This window comes from Lissotriton helveticus, chromosome 6, assembly GCF_964261635.1.
Source record: "Lissotriton helveticus chromosome 6, aLisHel1.1, whole genome shotgun sequence".
NCBI classification, from domain to species: domain Eukaryota; kingdom Metazoa; phylum Chordata; class Amphibia; order Caudata; family Salamandridae; genus Lissotriton; species Lissotriton helveticus.
This window is the reverse complement of record NC_136067.1, coordinates 1,163,082,502-1,163,097,709: the sequence shown is the minus strand read 5'-3', so window position 1 is coordinate 1,163,097,709 and position 15,208 is coordinate 1,163,082,502. Positions and strand designations below refer to the sequence as shown.

General features: G+C 42.4%; 1 protein-coding gene across 2 annotated transcripts in view; it reads left to right on the top strand.

Moving 5' to 3' along the window:
• Nucleotides 1-15,208, top strand: part of ABCB10 (ATP binding cassette subfamily B member 10) — an 878,274-nt gene that overhangs the window by 603,361 nt on the left and 259,705 nt on the right. For both annotated transcript variants that reach the window (XM_078648832.1, XM_078648833.1), the window contains exon 9: nt 15,065-15,144. In XM_078648832.1, the coding sequence (XP_078504958.1) occupies nt 15,065-15,144 (80 nt within the window). The remainder of the gene's footprint in view (nt 1-15,064; nt 15,145-15,208) is intronic.

Below are 15,208 nucleotides of genomic sequence, written 5' to 3'. Positions count from 1 at the left end.
AAATACGAGGACTATAAAAAATAATGGACCTTTTGTAATTTCTGTGACTAGAGCTAAAGCAGATTTGTGTATTAGTAGTGTTGGGAGAATTCCAGTGGGGAGAAGTGAATGTACTGGAATTCTGACAATTGAAGGTACCAATAATAGCAGCTTTATTTCATCACATAATACCTACTTTGTGGTAATAAGGGATACTATCAACTACCTGTTGGGTGGTCAGGGGTCTGCTATGTGTCCTTTCTGTTTCCCCCTGTGTTTCTGGCACCTGCATCGTATCACTGTAACTTTAAACTTTACAATGACATTTCCAAGAACAGAAATAAGAGGACAATAAGTATGGAAGAAGTTGACCAAACTGACACTGCTTTGCAACAATATTTTGACTTTAACTTGGGCTTATTTTTCTTTGTGGGTGCTGCATTGAACAGCAGAAAGATAAGGCGATTGACATGTGTTGTGGAAGCTGTTACCAATCAGACAGCAATGGCACTTAGGAACATTACAGAAGAGCTGCAAGTTGCGAGGATTGTAGCATGTCGCATCATTGGCAGCAGCTGTTGTGTTTTCATTCCAGATCACTCACCTTCAGTAAATTACGCAATCTCTAAACTGCATAAGATTGCTGCAGACAGAGATTCACCCAGAGACTGGTACATGGACTTTTTCGAACTGGATGTGGACACTCTTTATTACTTGGGGCTGAAAGCTACTGACTGTTCTATGTATACTACTGGTGATACTGTTTACATGCTGTATATGTATACAATGTGGTTACATGCTGTGCTCTATTTGCATCACTGCTTGTACACCTGCCAAGAGAAATATTGCAGAAATAAAAGCCCAAAAAATGCTAAATAAAGAGGTCACTGAACTGATGAGCATCGATGTACAGGATACATATCTAGATTACCCCAGATGAGCGAATGTCTTCAGCTAATGCTAAAAGGGTCATCTGTTGTAATTTGGCAGTGATTGAGTTAGCATTAACAGAAGCCATCCTGTATTCAGTGGCTTTCTTATCCTTTTTTGTTGAAACCATTTTGTATTTCTGGCAGCCATCTTGTTTGCCATGTGCTACCACGTGCGTGCCATGTGCTCTGTCCTATCTTGCTGTTGTCTTCTCTTGAAATCTGCCTAGAGACAGGTTATATTTAGCCACTTCTGCTTCGCACATGCTCAGTTGAGCTTGTAGCTGTCCCTAGTTTGTAAATGTCGGGATGTGTTCACCAGAATTAGCAACTGTTAGCTCCTCCCACTTGTTGACTGTGCATTTTCTGAATTACCTTATATGTACCTGAAACCTTCTCTTGTACTTGTACCACCTTCTTTTGAGCCCCTGTGTGGGTATAAAAGGACCAGCTCCTTCCATTCAGTGTGCTACTTCATACACTACCAAAGGGTGTTGTGTGAATGTAGTTCCACCTCATGAGGTTTAATAAACTTTGTATTTTCCTTTCCAGTTTCTGTGCCAACTTCTATCCTATTAGTCTGAGGACTTGTGCAGAGAAGGGTGAACCCCTAGCACTGATAGGCCTTGCTGAGGCCCACCTCCACAGGTATTATTCAACTGAGGGCTGGCTGCAGCACACACTCGAGCCCCCGGCTCAGGAGGAAGGTTGGCCCCAGCTAACGGGCGGCTTATCTCCGGCTCCGATGTTGTAGAGGGTCCGAGAACGCTGCAGGGAGCGTCGCTCGTGTTCCGCTATCAGGCGACAGGTTCTGATTCCAGGATCAATGTCAGGACAGTAGGGCTGGTGGTATGGGTCGGTGGAGCAGAGCTCTTACGCGGCCATCTTGGACCGGCGCGTGGCTCCTCCCTCTAAGTCCATTCTTAGGCATTGTAAGTACAGTGCTGCCATTAAGAGTATATGGTGCTGAGAGTTTGTCATTACAAACTCAAACTCCACAGCACCATAATGGCAACACTGAAAACTGAGAAGTTTGCTGTCAAACTTCTCAGCACATTAAACCCACACTGATGCCAGTGTGGGGTTTAATGAAAAATGCACACAGAGGGCAGCTTAGAAATGCCCCCTGAAAACGAACCCACCACTAGTGTCCAGGCTGAGTGGCTGCGTTCAGCTGTCACCACCAGACATGTTTCTGGAACCCTGGGTCGAGAGCCTCCTGCTCTCTGGGGCCTAAAACAATGCACATCCCGAGACGAGGTGCCAAGCCTCCTCCACCAGGATGGGCAGGGTTCACGAAGGGGAAGCTTCCAAGGTTTGCTGCCTTTGTGAGCTTCCCCAGGCCAATTGCTGCTTTCAGCAACTGGTCCCCACTGGTTTTGACCCCCACTTTGGGCGGGAGAACCAGCGGGAAAAACAAGTGAGGAAGAGAGGTGTGCCCACCTCTGCCAACTCCACCTCTCAGGTGAGGGAGGCGAGGTGTAGCACAACTCTCATTCCACGCCATCTTGATGATGGGGGGACTCCGCTAACCAGGGACAGGCACATGCCCCCTTCCACTGGAGGGTGGCATAATAGGGGGTGTACCCACCCAAGGGAAGAGACCCATTGCTCCCTGCCTTTTTACCTACCTGTAACGCCCCTAAATCTAGTATTTAGGGGCACCCCTGAACCTTGCTTCCTCAGATCCAAACAAGTTGAAAAGAAGGACAGAACATCCGTGCAGCAGCTAACAAGAGGAAGACGCCCACTGGTTTGGCCCCAGCCCCACCGGCCTGTCTCCCCCTCGAACCTGCTTCTGTGAAATCCCGGTGTGTCTTGCAGTCAGCAAGCTCAAAAGTCCCCTAGGACCTGCCTGCCTCCACTTCCAAAGACTGCTTCTCCCTTGAACACCGGATTTGTTCATCTGCAACCTCTGGCAGCAGCTGGAAATCGCAAATCCCCGCCACTCTGCACCCACTGTCCACAGCCCGAGCTCGAGTGGACAAACACCACGTGGAGGTCACCTCGGTGATCCTGAACCAAGATCCGGTGACCCCTGACCTTCCTCAAGGCTCCAGCCGACGCCTGCAGTCTAAATCCAGAAGGCCCCCTAACTGCGACCAGGAGCTGGTAAGAAGATCCAACCCCAAAAGGCACCCCTGCACCCGACGCCCCACGGCCTTGTGTTCTCAAACCAACAGTGCCCAACCAACCCCTAACTCTCCAACTTACTTCTCAAAGTGGTGGTCGCACCCAGAAGTCCTTCGTCTTCCTGCCTGCAGTGCTTTTGCAAACCGGAGGTTCTCCGTTGGAAACAACAGGGCATCCGACGTTGAAACAGCACCCTGCACCTAGCCGCCCTAGTGCCGTTGAGGCTGCACCTTTGGTGCTAATTTGTTTCCCCATTTGCCCTGAGCTAAATTCCAGGAGCTTTACTCCCACAGCCCAGTGGCCTTCTTGCCAGCAGCCACCAACCGGAGGCCCCCTATCCCCCATTGGATAACATTGGGCCTCAACACTCTGCACCTGGCCGCCTTAGTGCCGCTGAGGGTGTAATAAGAGTGCATCACTGACTCTAGGGGACCCCTGAGTCCACCCCCAGAACCTCAACTTCCACTACCGAATACTTACCTAAAAAAAAAGAAACCTATTTTCCTCCGTAGGATGACATTGGCACTTTTTCCTGAAAAAGTTTCTAAGTGTGGAGTTTTGAAACCTGAAGAAATTCTTTAAAATTGTACGATTTAACAAAAACGCGTTTGCTCACCTGTTTACAGGAAATGTATCCAGGCATACAGCACTGAGTAGGAAAAGCAATCCAAAAGTAACGTACCTTCTATTTTACTGAAAATCCCATTCAAGTCTATGTACTGTATTTACAAGTGATTGCATTTATCTGAAACAATACTGTAATTCAAACAATAGTACATTTACAATTGCAATTGAACTGTATTTCAATCAGCATTTACTAATGTAAAGTATTTATTGCTTACCTGTGCCAGGCTTGCTTGGTTCTAGAAGAGTAAGGTTCTATCTAACTTTGCCACTGCTTACCTTTGGGATTCCATTGGACACTATACCTCACTTTGGTATAGTATACAGAGCCAGCTTCCTACAGAGGCCCTTCCACAAAGTCATTCTAATCTGGGCAGTGGGATAAATTTGTTGTCGGGTAGGGTCTCAACCATTGGCCATCACATGATACATTTTTTAATGTTCTTTTGTTTCATTAGCCCAGCACGGGCTTGTGGTGGGCACAATGAAAGATTATTTGTCAGTTATTTCAGCCTTTCTGTGCTTGCCTTATCAACCGTTGTTGTTTGTCTACAATTGTCATACACTTCATAAAGTTTTAAATGGTTTGACACACACTCATCACACGTCAGTCAAGTCATTTGTTGTGCCACAATGACCTGAACACTGTGTAGTAAAGTGTTGTCTTAACGCTCATGGTGCACTAGTAGCTGCAGGATCACTCTCCCTTCGACGTCCTACTGAGAGTCTAATTTAGATTTTGCTACCCCATTTGTTGTGTCTTTTCTGCATATCTACCATTTATTTTTCAGCCTGTTGTCTCGGTTTTTCCTAAACAGTGACTCTTTGGTAGCTGTTTGTCTCGTTTTCTCGTCTTTATATTTGAATGGTTCTGAATCAGTGCCTATTACAGTCCTTCAGGGGACTCGACAGGTATGTCCCCTATCACCAATTTCATTTGCCCTGGCCGTCGAGCCACTGGATAGGTTTTGTGATTTCCATGCCACCAGAGACTTACACTTTTGTAGGCTTCAGATTCTCCTGTCATAAAATACAGATGACATTCTTCTGTTTGTCAAAGAACCTGGAGTAGACCTGTCCTCCATTATACGGGAATTCCTCAGCTTTGGTGGCATGTCTAGATTTTCCGTAAAATGGAAACAAGTCTGTAGTGTTTCTACTGACCAAGTGCTGCGACCTAGACTTTCTTTCACAGTGGGAGACATTATCTCTGCCAAATGAGGCTGGGGGCGTTACTGACCTCGATTTTGAGCTGTATTGGTATATCACTCAAGTACAGGATGCCTATTTTTGGTTGCACCCTTCCACATCACTTCCTCATCCTCTGGTGGAGGACGATGTAGTGTTTGTTCCCTTCCCCGCTCATGTAAATGGTATGCATTCAGTAGTAGACCTACAAACAGAATAGATAGGACGGTTAGTAGTAATTTGTCCTGGTATAAATTGACCAAGGTGGCTGTAAATGCGTTATTAAATTTACCAGCTCTTCTGCTTGCAAATATTCCACCGCTCCCTGTTCCTCCAGATCCCTAGGTAAATCAGTTGTCTGAATTAACCTCTTTTGTCTGAAGGATGTTTTCCTGAGGGCAAATGTTTGCCTCGAAAATGTATTAAGGACTGGGCCAGTTGCATACTTTTGGAGATATGCTTTTATGTTCTCACCTGAATTGCATGTTCCAGAACTGATGTCTTTTGTACCCAATGAAGCCACAGCTTTTAAATTGCCATTAAGTAACCATGGCTTGCACCATCTGGGTTCTTGACTATAATATTTTGCAAATTAAAAACATGTTGGCCTTTGGTGTTAGCAGAAAGTGGGACAGAAACTTTGGCAATTCTCCTCAAATCTATGCAATGGTCTTTTTGCTGTGCTTAAACGAGGGAGTTTACTGAAAGGCATACATAGATGTATGCACTATAAGTACATACATAGAGTATACTGTATCCCCAAAGGACTCTGAGAACTGGAAATGTAGGTGCTCTGCAATAGATGTCACTATCTGGATGTGTACTTCCTCCAAATAGAATGCACTTGGCAATATGTGGTGACAAATTAGTATTTGGTCTTCACTGATATTTCAAAAATAAGAGACTGGGATAAGACCCTCTCAGTTACTTGCTTTGTTGGGGTATGTACCTGAAATTACAGTGACAATACAGAAATGTACAGCGTTTTCACTGCTGCCGATGAAAGGAAGGGTGGTGATGTGCTAGGGCATGATCCATGTCCGCAGCTGGCAAACTGGCCAGACATCTACAAGTTCTCACCCCCATCATCTCCTGCAGAACAAACGTTATCTGGAATCCTTCCCAATAGAAGGGTGAATGAAGTCAGCTCGAACTCCCTAATTATTTTTGAATGATTGACTGGCTACAGAAGAGACCTCCTAGACCGGAAATCAGAATTGGCTAGATATTTGGGAGGTAAGACTTGAGGTCCTGATGTTGTTATATGGTTGTTTGATTATCTGCTTAAGACTGTTTGATTATCTGCTTGGAAGGGAATATTGGTATTTAAATTTTGACGAGGCATGATGTGCTGTTAATATCTTGTTCCATGTTATGTAATTGCATACTCTGAATATATGGCTGTATATTTCATACAGAAAATGATTAAATAAAGCTTTAAAAAAGGACAGTGTTAACACTTTCAAATTGACAAACCTATTTTTTTAATACAGCTCTGTTCATTAGGGTCATGTTTCTTTAAAGGATCAATATTAGAAAGAACAGAAGTTTTATATTTTTCCATATTAGTTTTTCTTTTTAAGTACACTTTCATTTGATTCTTTGAAAAAAACAAAATCTCTTCAGCAGAAATCTTGATTTCTTGTTAAAAATTCTCCCTGCTCCCACTCTTGGGTATGCCGGCTGGCTATGTACATGAAGATTCTCATGGATGAGAACTAGGATTACAAAATAAGCAACTTTCCTATCTCAAGTGTGTTCTAGTTTTGAGAGCTCAAAAATATCCTTTTGTTGAATCTAGGATTGGATGAGACATATTTTTAAATATGAGTTTTGATGAGGAAATTCTTCATAGCAATTGTTAATTGGACCCTTTTATGACTCTGAGTTGTGCCACTGGTTATACTTTCCAAAGAGAGATTTCGTTTTTTAGAGCCGTTACATATTAGAATTATTTCAATGTATTGGAGACAGACACTCTCACAATCTCTAGTCCATGATCCAACTTTCCTACTGTTTGCGCTAGCTTTCCCAACATTAAGAGGCAACAATATCTTTAAAAGTATGCTGTAAATGTGATTGAGCTACACGCAGACTGTACCAAAACAAGTAGCACATCTTGAATTAAAAAATCTAAAACTCTGAAAAGATCCTTTTTCTTGTTACACTTGTTGGACTTTCAGATCTAGGAATCGCTTGCCAAAGGAAAAATGTCTGATTATAATTCTGATTACCTTTCCAAAAGCCTATTGACATGCATTTCCCTTCTTTCTTTTGGGCATATACTAAAAACGTGAGAACAGCTTTCCTCGCTTACCTGCTCAATCAGCCCGAGGGTGGCAGCACCGATATTGTCACCGCCATCACCGCTGACTGGGGGAAGAGCCAGGAGCCACAGACTCAATTTCCCAGAGTCCCCCGGCGGCGCTCCAGGACACGTCAGCACGAAGCGCCAGGAGGCGCTTTAAATCGCACCAGGGCTCTTGCGACGCGGGTCCCTTCTTTCTTTTGGGCATATACTAAAAACGCGAGCACAGCTTTCCTCGCTCACCTGCTCAATCAGCCCGAGGGGGGCTGCACCAATATTGTCACCGCCATCACCGCTGACTGGGGGAAGAGCCCGGAGCCACAGACTCCATTTACCTGGGAGTTTTGAGGGGATGTATGACATTACAACGCATGCTTTTACCACGCATGCTTTTACATCGCAAGTTTTACAATGCATGCCTTTACAACGCATAGTGCTTTGGGGCGCTGGATAGTGAATTATTTAATTTACTATTCCAACTCCAGTCCCCGTGGATAGTAGGGAAGGTGTTGGATAGTAAATTAAATCTATTTCCTATCCTAGAGCGCCCCCCAGCGCAATGCGTTGTAATGGTTTGCGTTGTAAAAGTTGCGATATAAAAGCATTGCGTGGTAAAAGTTGCTTTGTAAGTGATGTTTCCCGTTTTGAAGTGCAGGGCTTTGTGCGTCAGAACGGCAATCTTTAACTGGATTTGAGCTTTATAGGACAACCATTTAAGAGATTTTAGGACTGGGATGTGTGCGCATTTAGTTTGGAACCTCTGACCAGTCTAGCTGCAGCGTTCAATTATGTCCTTAGTGGAGCAAGGGTGTATTTGGGAAGGCCACAGAGCGTAGTGCTGCCGTAGTTTAGCCTCGGAAAGACAAGTGCTTGGACTACCTGCTTGAAATCCTTTTGTGGAAGGAATGGTTTGATATTTGTAAGTGTCCTCATCAAGTGATTAGCTCCCTTACACACATTCCTGATGGTGATTTTTCATATTCAGGTGCTTGTCCAGGCTGATTCTTAGAGATTTGGCTGCATCTATGATGAGAGGGGTGCAGTTGAAAGCAGTGAGGTGATTCAGCCAAATGTCAAGCTTGGGGAGTGGTTCGAAGGAGAGATGAGAAGGAATTCAGTTTTGGAGGTGTTGAGCATGAGATTGTTCTCAGTTAACCAATTTTGAGTAGACGTTGGGATAGTGTTGAGTGAGATGATGTTATCCGGGGATGAGATTTTCAAATAAAGTTGTTTGTCGTCCGCATACATATCATTACCTCTTGACTGCTATTTTGGTTGAGACAGGGGAGTTGTCTTTACCCCACATCTACAGTACCTTGATTCTAGTGTTTCTTGCAGCCAAAATCACTGGCACCTCTCATAGAGTTTTATTCACACTACTCCAGAATACCGAAGTCATTGGCCATTTAACCCATAGGTGACATTTTGGAGAACATACAGTTGCCTGGGCACAGTCATCATTGTGTACAATGCAGCTCTCCTGAAAATGTTTTAACTGCCAGTTAATAGTAAGTCTAACTATGAGACTGATCAAAGGGAATAGAACAAAGGGGTTTCTTAATATGGTGTAGTTAATGTTGTAAGTGGTTATTGAATCCTAATATGGTAGGATCTATAGTGGTAGTTGTTATAAGGAAACAAAATTCATTATGAAATGTCTTGGTTTATTCATTCTTTTTTTTTTTTTTATAAAAAAAAATGTTGTCCTCATATATGCCACCAGAATTCGTATGCTCTAGATGGGTCTCGCTGTTGCCTCTTATACTGATGTTTTCGAGTCCGCCCTGGTAACAGTATCATAGCAAACAGGGATATCCCAGAGGTAGGCTGTTTTCCTTATCCCACTCCCCCTGGCCCATGTTGGAAACCCTAAACCAGGGGGAGGACAGGGCCGACACAACCTCTGGCATAATCATCGGACCATTTACTTGTTTGACCAGACCACCAGTTTGGACCAGACATTCTCAATATTCTCATTTCGTCCAACCATGTCCATCTTGCATACTTCCATTATATGTTTTAAACATGCTGCAAATCTGGGGGGAACTGTTGACTTCCACTCCATACATATTTGTCTCCTAGCCAAGACTACTACATAAAAAATAAACTGAGTATCAAAACTATTTAAGTTATAGTCTTTCAGTAAACCAAAGAAAACCAATCTGGGTGAACATGTAATAGTTATTGACAATACGGCGCCCCAAAAAATCAATTATCGCTCTCCAGTAGTCCTGAATTGCAGGGCAATTAAAAAAAAATATGGATATCGTCTGCTGCGTTATGGTTACATCGGGGACAGTAATAGTTATTCTGTGTTATCTTATGCAGTTTGGCCGGGGTCCAATATACTCTATAGACAGTAAAAAGATGGTTACGTCTTAAATTGGCTGGTTTAATTAGCCTCTGGGAAAGAAGAAAGGAGTCTGACCACATTTTACTAACTTCTTCCGGAGGTTCGGCTATGTTATTTTCCCATAACTTTATCACCTCCAAGTGTAGTTTTTTCTCCTCATCCTTGATTATCGACTTATACCAGAATGAAACTTCTTTTATCCATTTCCCCCCTCTGCAAACGGCATCAAGGATAGCTGGGTTTTTTCGCATTGCAGATTCTGACTTGACCACCAAGCTGATAATTGATAATATTTAAACCTAGTGAGGTGTCCATTTGTAAGTTGTATTAAAGCATTCCAGTCCAGAAGACCTGAATCTACCCATAGGTCTCCCCATTTTTGTAGTCCAGCTGTTTTCAAGGGTTGTGAAAGCTGATCTTGGAGACATGGAGGCGTACCCGGGGAATCCCAGATTGGAGTGTGAGTGTGGTAGTAAGGAATATTGAACAACTTCCGGATGAACCCCCAATTTTTTAGTGCAGTCTGCAGTATCTTAAGACTAATTTTTAAAAAAAATTTCTGGTCTCCAAACTTGAATAAGAAATAATCATGGTCATAAGGTAATTCATTCAATAAAGCTTGAAACAAGCGGCCCTGTGATGATGCATCTAACTTGTTCGCAAGTAGCCTAAATTTTTTAAAGTGAAACGCATGACAGTATGATAGTAAGTCTGGAAGGGCTAAACCACCGATCTTTAAGCCCCTTCTCAACTTTTTCCATGCTATTCTAGATGACTTGCAGGCCCATATAAATGATCCGATCTTACCCTGCAAAGTATTGATATCTTTTGAAGAAAATGATAAGGGGATGCAATTATATAGAAAGGTCAGTTTCGGGAGAATCGTCATTTTAATAAGGTTAACACGGCCATATATATTTAGAGGCAGGTTCCCCCATCTTGATAGAGTTTTATTAATATCTTTAACCACAGTCTGCCAACTAAATGATGTTATGTTTTTTAGCGCTTGGGTTAAATAAATTCCCAAGTATCTCATTTTATGTTTTGCGCCCTGTATATGTATGTTATTATTCCACCCCATTATCTCGGTTTTCTCCTTATTAATCTGATAGCCTGACAATTTTCCAAATTCTTCTGATAAAGAAAATAGCCTAGGTATTGCCACTGAGGATTAGAGGTATACAGGAGAAGGTCATCTGCATACAAAGCAGTTTTTAATGACATATTACCAAGCTGAAAGGGTTGTATTATATTATCATCTCTGATTCCACAAACAAAAGGCTCCATGTAAAGATCAAACAAAAGAGGGGATAAAGGGCAACCCTGTCTAGTACCTCGGGATATATCAAACCAGTCAGATAGTATTCCGTTAACTAAAACTTTTGCTTTTGGGTTATAATATAAAGATTTAACCGTCTTAATGAAGGTTAGAGGAAACCCAAATGCTGACATTGTCGCCCATAAATACTTCCAGTTGACCTGATCGAAGGCCTTAGCAGCATCTATCGCAACCAAGGCCAACGGGAGGTTTTTATCGATGGCATAATCAATGGCCCCTATCGCTTGAAATGTTAATTCGTTTAACTGCCTCCCTGGAATAAAACCTCTTTGATCAGGGTGAATTATAGATTTTATGATCTTTGATAATCTGGTGGCTAGAATTCCGGAGAAAATCTTCATATCCGAATTTAGGAGTGAAATTGGTCGATACGACTCTATTCTCTTTGGATCTTTATTAGGTTTTACTATGAGCGTTATAATAGCTTCTGCCCAGGAGGGGGGAACCGAATAGCTATGAGTTAGTAAGAGGTTAAAAAGTTCCCTAAGTGTAGGTAATAACTGATCTTTATTATCCATATAAATCTCAACTGGCAACCCATCCGAACCTGCAGCTTTTCCCCGTTTCATTCTCTTCAATTGGTTTAATATTTCCCCCTCTGTAATCTCACTTTCCAGATATATTTTATCCGGTTCAGATATTTTAGGTAAATTTTTTGATAATAACCAAGTTACTAAGTCATCCCCTTTGGGGTCTTTATCTTTCCGTGTAGAGGCTTCTCATAAAAGACCGCGCTTCCTCTCTAATCTCTGCATCTGTCTCTATCAAGTCTCCTGTCTGCCTTTGTGATAGAGTTTTAATATTATTCCTCGTTCTCTCTTCTCTAGATTTCCAAGCTAAGAGGGCTCCACATTTTTCTCCATATTCAAAATGTTTTAATCCCCTAGTCTCTATCCAGCACAGAAGAATTATTGTCCAGGCACTGATCTGCTCCAGGTTGGATTATGCAAACATTTTGTTTCTGGGACTTCCCAAATACCTGGTCAGGCGTCTGCAAATCGCCCAGAATTCTGCAGCCCGAGCCATCTTTGGTTTTCCAAGGAAAGCCAGAGCCACGGATCTTCTCGCCACACTGCATTGGCTCCCAGTTGCAAAAAGGATTCTATTTAAAACATTGACCACGACTTTCAAGGCCTTGCATGGCATAGGCCCCAAATATATCTCCAAACGACTGTCTTGGTATACCCCTCCCAGATCTCTTAGATCCTCGTCCTTATCAAAAATGAGTGTTCCCATTATCAAACGGGCAAGAGCAGGAGGACGGTCTTTTCGCTACTTAGCTCCTCATGCCTGGAATGATCTTCCAATCTCTTTAAGACAGACCTCTAGTCTTCTGTCTTTCCGCAAGGCCCTTAAGACTTGGCTCTTCCCGTAAATCTTGATGCTGTTTTTGTGTTTGTACGCCCTTTTGGTGTTATGTTTTTCCCCATCTTCGGCTGGGAGTCTTCGTTAAAGCGCCGGGATACTCCAGTGGAGTGGCCGTGCACTATAGAAGTGTACAAATAACATAACATAACATAACATCTACTGGTCTCCCACTTTTCTTTAAGAATTTTCTCATCCGAGATTTTAAGCTGAAGTTGTAATTCAGTAAGTTCCTTCTCTATCAAATGAGTTCTCCTGGAGTTAATTAAAATTGCGTTTTGTAACTCAAGATCCTTTCTTATTATTGCTGCCAGGTCTTCCCTTCTTTTTACTTTCATACTCTTTCTCTTATAAGTCATCAAAGAGCTTAAGACTCCTCTCAAAAAGGCCTTATATGTCTCCCATACTACTTGAGGAGTAGAAGTGCCTGCATTTAATATGAAACATTCTACCGTTTTATCCTTAACTTCTATTTTTACTTGATTATCTAATAGGAGTTATCTCTCTAGGGTCCATCTGGTTTTTAAAGGAGTTAAATTCAATGTGATTTCCATTTCTAGTACTGCATGATCTGACATCCCTGTCGGTGTAAAAGAAAGGTAATTGATGTCTGTGAGAAAGTGCTGATCGACTAAAAAGTGGTCAATCCTGGAATAATTCTTGTATTTTTTACTGTAATGAGTAAACCCTAGTGTGGTCCTGTATTTTTTTCTCCATACGTCTAAAAGACAAAAATTCTTCATTATTGCATCTAAGGTGGCAAGTGATTTCGAGGGGGCGTGATATTTAGCTTTAGAAGTTCTATCTAGTTTTTGGTCAAAGACCAAATTAAAGTCGCCTCCCAAGATTACTGGGCCAGTTGACCCTAATAATGCTATCTCTAACTTAGATAATGGGCCCGGGTTATCATCATTCGGACCATAGTACGCTGCCAGTGTAACCGGGATATTTTGAATATTTATTACTGCTACCAACCATCTTCCTGATTGATCTGTCTCGTATTTTTTTAAACTTATCCCTCTATTCGCTCGGATCATGATGGAGACTCCTCTTGTAGTACCAGATTGCCTGGAGCAAATTATTTCCTGGACCCAGCTTAAATTCTTAAAGAGAGAACTACAGATATCTACCTCTAAATGGGTTTCTTGTAACATTATAATATGCGCTTCTGAATTTTTTAAGAAGTCACAAATTCTATTCTGTTTCGTTTTTTCCCCCAGGCCATTAATATTCCAAGACAGGACTTTAAGCTTATATGAATTATTCATAAGTCTACTATCCTCTCGTACCCATCCATAGCTATGTGTAAGATGTATTCATCTATATATGAGGTTTTTTTATTTTTTATCTTTTCCCCTTTGCTCCCTCCACCCAGTGAACACCCTCCCCCCTGAGGAACCCCCCCACCATACCTGACGATGACTTTTTTTTTTAGGTTATTTTTGAGGTTGTGACCAGATTTGCCCATTATTAATCATCCTGATCATTTCTCATTCGGCCTAAAAGATTATCAACCTCTTCTGGCTGGGAAAAGCTATAGGTCTTATTCCTCCACATGATCCTGAGCAAGGCAGTAAACCTCATCTGCACGTGCGCCCCCAATGACCTCAAGTCTGGCATTCTGGTGCCCAACTCCCATTGTCTCTGTGCGGTTCTTGCACCTATGTCAGACCTGATAAGATAGGGACTGGACCTATAACGAAGATCCGTTTTTGACAGGCATCTCCCCAGAATGAGCTCCTTGACGCTATACGTTAGAAAGTTTACTAATATTTTTCTAGGTGCTTTCCTTTCTGTACGTCTCTTATAAGGGTCTCTATGCACCCTTTGAATTTCAGCTTCCAGGTCTATATCTGGGCGATCTTTTAAAACACCTTCTCTCAGTAGTTTGCAGACAAAGCCCTTTATGTCCTCCAGCTCTTCCCCCTCGGGTATTTTCAGAATCCTCAGGTTGTTTCTTCGTGCTTGGGTTTCCAATCTTTCAATGTCCAAAGCCAATGCTCTATTTTGGAGCTTCAAAGTGTCTATCTCTTTTAAGTTTCCATGAGCGGTTTTATTCAACGCAGCTACTTCTGTTTCCAACTTTCCTGTTCGAAGAGTAACCTCCTCTAACTTAGATTCCAAAAGATCAAATCTGTCATATATTATTTTTTGATTATTCTCTGATATCTCGAATTTTGACATCATATCACTTCTCAATGATTGAAAAAGATCCCCCAGGCGATCCTTCACTTGCTCACCAGAATCTTCAGATCCTCTCCTCCTTCCCCTAGGAGCTGGTGCCGGGTCTGAACGTATGACCTCGTTAAGATCCTGACTCCTGATTCCCTCACCAGCCCCTTTAGAGCTACTTTGTGCGGGTACGGCTGAAATCGGCTGACTCTTAGGTCTAGTGTCCTGCTTTCCTTCTGCTTTGTCACCAGAGGGAGCGTTGTTCAAATTAGCCGATGTAGATAGTGCAGGGGGTATGCCTGGACTCTTAAAACTCAGAAGGATTCGACTGAGCCTGTTGCTGCTCTGCACCAGCTAGTTTCGAAGACTCAACACCCCCCTCTTCCTCACCCGACACTCCATCCTTCAAGGAGACCAGGGAGCCATTTTCCATGTTACCCAAGTTCTCCAAGTACCCAAAATGATTTTTTAGGGATATAGTGCTTTATTCATTCTTGGCTGCTATTCCTTCTTATTTTACCAAGACGTTGCACAAATCAATTGTTAACTGCCTCAACCTTTGATCTTTTGAAGCAACAGAGCCTTTGAAATTGTGAGAAATATCCAGCATTCAATCAAATAGGCTTGTCCAATATATTTCATGTTAGCTAACTTTTTCTTTTTTTGTGATCAAGGTACTATCAGCGTTGATGGGCAGGATGTGCGCCAAGTAAATCCTCTCTCGTTAAGGAGCATCATCGGCACAGTTAGCCAGGTAAGTCAAATGTCAGTGTTGAACTGAATTAATATAATTTATTATATATTTAAGAAATGTATAG